This window comes from Corticium candelabrum, chromosome 2, assembly GCF_963422355.1.
Source record: "Corticium candelabrum chromosome 2, ooCorCand1.1, whole genome shotgun sequence".
In the NCBI taxonomy this organism is placed as follows: domain Eukaryota; kingdom Metazoa; phylum Porifera; class Homoscleromorpha; order Homosclerophorida; family Plakinidae; genus Corticium; species Corticium candelabrum.
In genome coordinates this window covers 1,793,062-1,798,061 of record NC_085086.1, presented here as the reverse complement: position 1 = coordinate 1,798,061, position 5,000 = coordinate 1,793,062, and the positions used below count along the sequence as shown (strand labels likewise).

The 5,000-nt window shown below is 39.8% G+C and overlaps 1 protein-coding gene and 1 long non-coding RNA gene across 4 annotated transcripts in view; both read right to left on the bottom strand.

Moving 5' to 3' along the window:
* Positions 1-2,893, bottom strand: part of LOC134198301 (uncharacterized) — a 6,202-nt gene extending 3,309 nt beyond the window's left edge. Inside the window, exons 1-2 of one of the 2 annotated variants that reach the window (XR_009972821.1) lie at positions 2,503-2,893; positions 2,359-2,439 (exon numbers count right to left, since the gene is read on the bottom strand). This is a non-coding gene — a long non-coding RNA (uncharacterized LOC134198301). Of the gene's footprint in view, positions 1-2,358 lie in introns of both variants that reach the window. The other variant, XR_009972820.1, reaches the window with a different exon arrangement.
* Positions 2,894-3,433: 540 nt separating this feature from the next.
* The window catches only part of LOC134198300 (probable serine/threonine-protein kinase DDB_G0281745), a 9,595-nt gene continuing 8,028 nt past the window's right edge, over positions 3,434-5,000 (bottom strand). For both annotated transcript variants that reach the window (XM_062667666.1, XM_062667667.1), the window contains 2 exons: positions 4,980-5,000; positions 3,434-4,040 (listed from right to left, as the gene is read on the bottom strand). The exon at positions 4,980-5,000 is cut by the window's right edge and continues 302 nt beyond it. In XM_062667666.1, the coding sequence (XP_062523650.1) occupies positions 3,573-4,040; positions 4,980-5,000 (489 nt within the window). In that variant the 3' untranslated portion in view covers positions 3,434-3,572. The remainder of the gene's footprint in view (positions 4,041-4,979) is intronic.

The window sequence follows — 5,000 nt, the reverse complement described above, 5'->3', positions numbered from 1 at the left end:
GTGTGTGTGTGTGCATGCAGCTAGACAAAATCACTCGAGATCAGGTGACAGAGATTATGTCCCGTCAGTCATCCATCTTCTTCGTTGTCTGCGAGAGTAGAGGTTGACAAGACAAAACCAACAATTTGGTGAAAGGAAGTCATAGAATGAGCCTATCGACAGAGATGACTTGCGTCTCAAACGGAGTTGTAGAAACGAGATGGCAAGCACTGACCGAGATATGATACTCTGTGACCGAGATACCTAGTTGCTATCCAGTAGGACTATGACGCTAGCGTAGCAGCTAGGTCTGGCTGCAGCTATTTGGCAATTGACGGAGATTAGGAAATGACAGAAATTAGATCCGGGACTCTAGTAACGAATGACGTCATGTCACTTGGAAATAGTGCCAATGCATAACAATATTAATTATGCTTGCTTTAGTTAACTTGATGTTCAGGTAGTTTTACAAAAGTGACTATGTCTACTAACGTGGTAAGTAGTAAGTATAATATCAATGTACGTATAATCAAATCATATTATAATGTCACGTGACTAGGTGATACACATCAAACCTACAAATACTGAATAACAATGTCAAAGTTCAAACAGTAAAACACGCTAGTTCTAGAATGTCTCACCAATGAGATAACAAAATACAATGTGATCCTTCAAAGCTAAAGATATTGCTATTGCTAAGTGAATACCTTGTAACAACATATAAATGGTGTCAAGTAACAAACACATGCTTCAATCAAATGTCAACTTCACCAAATGGACTAAACGAGAGTGACATCAGCCATTCCATCCATCTTGCCCTCTACCATTCGTTTAGGAGGACATGCTTTATACTCGTCTGTATCACGAATACGACTAATTTCTAAGTCTTTCGTGGCAGCGGCTCTTGGATGCGAACTACTTGCTCAGCAGATGTTTGCGTTCCGCTTTCTACTTCTACCATTTAGTGACAACCTGCGAGGTATCCCGCATACTTAGCACCTTCGTACATATCGTGTAACAACGTATCACCTAGCAATCTATTGCGAGTCATTGCTATTCTGTGGTACACCATCATTTTTACGGACTCTAGTGCCTGTACTGATCTGATTGGTCTGTGCCATCAGCTACAGACAAATCCAGCTAAAGACCCGCAGACGCGTATAATTTTTCAAACAATTGTGGTCACTCCTATCCTTCATAGGTACGCCAACAAATCCAAGTCAACAGCTCTATCATCGACGAGACGCCGTTGCGCAGCAGCTTCTCCCGAATGAAACATGAAATTTGCAGCCAATCGTAGTTGAAGGTGACGGCAACTGCCTATTTAGATCCTTTTCTATGCCGTTCAAAGAACCCGACCATCTTGAATTGAGACAAATAAACACTATTATGCAGACGTTTGCAAACGGTGGGCGTAGGAAGTGGCAAAACAAACAGGTTTCCCCCAGCAAGCTGCCTGAGTGTCTTTCTATCAAAAGAACTAGACCAAGGTGTACGTCCACAAGCTCATACGTCTCCTAGTGCTACTAAGAAAGGTTGTTCAGACAAAAGTTTCTGCATGTGAAATCTAGGTGTTGAATGAATTAAGCCACGGCGTTTAATTCAGAGACTAACACAGCTAGCCATAGGAAACCACGTGGGGTGTAGGGTTTTCCCTCGAGAGTTACCGGATGTCCTTTTCTCAGCACATCAGTAGTGGCACCGAGTCATATAGAGAATTTAATTTTAAAAAAACGCTCAAAGAATGCTCATGTCTTATTGATGGATAGCCAGGATGTGAAAATGATGACAAACCACATAATCACGTTATTAACATTACAAAACCACACAATCACATTTTGTTTGGTTGTAGCTATACAATTAGTGGAAAGTTTGTATAAAATATGAATACTCATACTATTACATAAAAAGAACCCCAAGTACAACACTGTAGATTGAGGTGTTTACTAGCCAATGTTCATCCAATGTTACTGCAAATTCCTAGTTAGGTCTTAATTTAATGTCAAATATGATAATCTGGGAAAGGGTCTCTATAGTGATATTAATGACTTGTTTACTTCTGCAATCTCTGACCTAGAAACTAGTAAAAGTTTGGCGACCAACCGTTCCTCTAGGTGGCCAAACTGGCGACCAGATTCAAACACATTTTTCGAACCCTGTATCACTCACAAAATTTGCTAATTGTCACTAAACCAGATGTACTAAATAAAGGTTATTTTAATTCAAAAACATAATTTAGACAGAACAACTAACGTTTGCCAACACAGTCTACTTACTAGAATCTGCTAGAGTTAGACAAATTCACTACAAAACATTTTCAATCAGCCTTAGTCGACTGTGACCGTATGTACAATGCCCAATGAAGGTAAGACCACTTACCTGAAAGCTGTAGAACCCAACAAGTGCGCTCATACTGTGACAGAGATTATGTCCCGTAGGTCGATCACCTTTCTCACCGCCCTGCAACAGAAAGAGTCAAGAGACAAAACCGGCTATTCAGTGGCATAAACATACAAAGCGAACCTTTCAACAGACATGACTAACGTCTCGATTCGTCTTGTAGAAACGCGATGAAAGCGACTGACCGAGATATGATCCCGGATGGGATAGTATTGTCTCTCACATTTCACGTTCTGCCGTAGCAACAGTACGATGAGCACCAACATCACCCTGTAGGTCTAGTAGCCAGCGGTGATGACTATAACATTAGCCAAAAAGAACGCCTCAGATCTGCGTCTGAAGAGAAAAAATCACTCGAGATCAGGTGACAGAGATTATGTCCAGTCAGTCATCCGTCTTCTTCGTTGTCTGCGAGAGTAGAGGTTGACAAGACAAAACCAACAATTTGGCGAAAGGAAGTCATATAATGAGCCTATCGACAGAGATGACTTGCGACTCAAACGGAGTTGTAGTAACGAGATGGCAAGCACTGATCGAGATATGATACTCTGTGACCGAGAATAGGTGCGATCAGTTTTCAAGTTCTACAGCAGCAACGTTACGACGGATGCTGACGTGACCCGCTCTATCTAGTTGCATGACGCTAGCGTAGCTACGTAACTAGGTCTGGCTGCAGCTATTAGGCAGAGAGCGAGTGACCGAGATTAAGAAACGACAGAAATTAGATCAGGTACTCTGGTAAGTAATGACGTCATATGACTTGCATCAACAGTAAATAATGGCAATTAACAATATTAATTCTGTTATCGTTTGGTGTTGAACATCGCTGTCTATCTATTGTTGTCAATCTATACACAAGTGCAACAAACACACTTGATGCTCAAGTAGTTTTACTAAAGTGACTATATCTACTACCGTGGTAAGTAGTAAGTATAATATTAAATGTAAGCATATTATAATGTCACGTGACTAGGTCATACACATCAAACCTACAAATACTGAATAACAATGTCAAAGTTCAAACAGTAAAACACGCTAGTTCTAGAATGTCTCACCAATGAGATAACAAAATACAATGTGATCCTTCAAAGCTAAAGATATTGCTATTGCTAAGTGAATACCTTGTAACAACATATAAATGGTGTCAAGTAACAAACACATGCTTCAATCAAATGTCAACATCACCAAATGGACTAAACGAGAGTGACATCAGCCATTCCATCCATCTTGCCCTTTACCATTCGTTTAGGAGGACATGCTTTATACTCGTCTGTATCACGAATACGACTAATAATATGACGAGCTTCTGTTGCTGTTGGTCGTGTGGCAGGATCATCTCTCATCAAGTGCTTACATAAAGCGCAGACATCTATTTGACGGATGAGTAAGACTTGATCCATCCTTTGTTCACGATCTGGAAAGAGAGAAGTGAAGAGCTCACATATGGTCACACCAATACTGTACATGTCGGTCTTGGTGCTTTTTGGTAAAGTTGGAACATCAAATCTCTCAGGAGGTGTGTACTGTGAACTGAGCAGACCAACTGAAAGTGAAGCATCTTCAAAACGAGCAGCTCCTAGATCACCCAGTTTGGCTCTCATTGTTGCTGTAACCAGGATGTTCCTTGGACAGATGTCACCGTGAAGGATCTCCTTAGGTTGCTATGACAACAAAACAAAATAATGCAACAATTAATACAAAATTAAAAGTTTCTGTGATGTGTAGGTCTGTCTATAGATGACAATAACATGTTTGTTCAATTTCAATTGTCTACTGATATTTGTTACTGATCTATTCCTATTTTCTGACTGGCACTTCAATCCCTACCATTTCAATCACTAAAAATTAATTTCATTGATATGTAACTGTCACATTATCAAACAATGTCTCAATCTACTTCATAACTGTTTGTCTCTATAATGAAAATTCGTTCGCATGCTTATTGGATTACCCATTTGTCTGTCTCCTGTATGACTGTCTGTCTGCTTTCTGTCTGGCTAGTTCTATGTATGATGGACTGAGCTGTCGCATTTTACAAATCTCAATTGTGGTTTTGACCATGACGAAATAGCCCAATCCAAGATGTCTACTTATGTACGTACATATCCACATCAAGATAATACACAATACGTATGTATCTGTGTATGTACATTGTTGCTTCTGCCAAATTCTTTTCTGCTGGTGCTCTTTCATTTGAGATGATTGAAACAAGATGTGCATGTCACATTGTGTGAGTGTGTGTGTGTGTGTGTGTGTGTGTGTGTGTGTGTGTGTGTGCGTGCGTGTGTGTGTGTTTCAATACATAAGCTTCATCATTACAACATCAATGTTAGAATGTCGTATTTCATCAAATAGAACGTCATGTTTGAATAGGCTGCCACTCTGGGGACCTCTTCCAAATATAATATAACACCATGGCGTTCTTATTAGATAAAATACGGTAAAATATTGGAAACGCTAACTCTGTCTGTTTGTCTGTCTGTGTGTGCATCGGTCTGTTTATGTCTATCAAGACCAGTTCAACTTTTCTTCAAACTACTCACTTTTGCATCTGTAAAGATATAATGTAAGTACATTATCTTGTCATTTATGGTTCTTACCATGTTGTGAATGTAATCCAG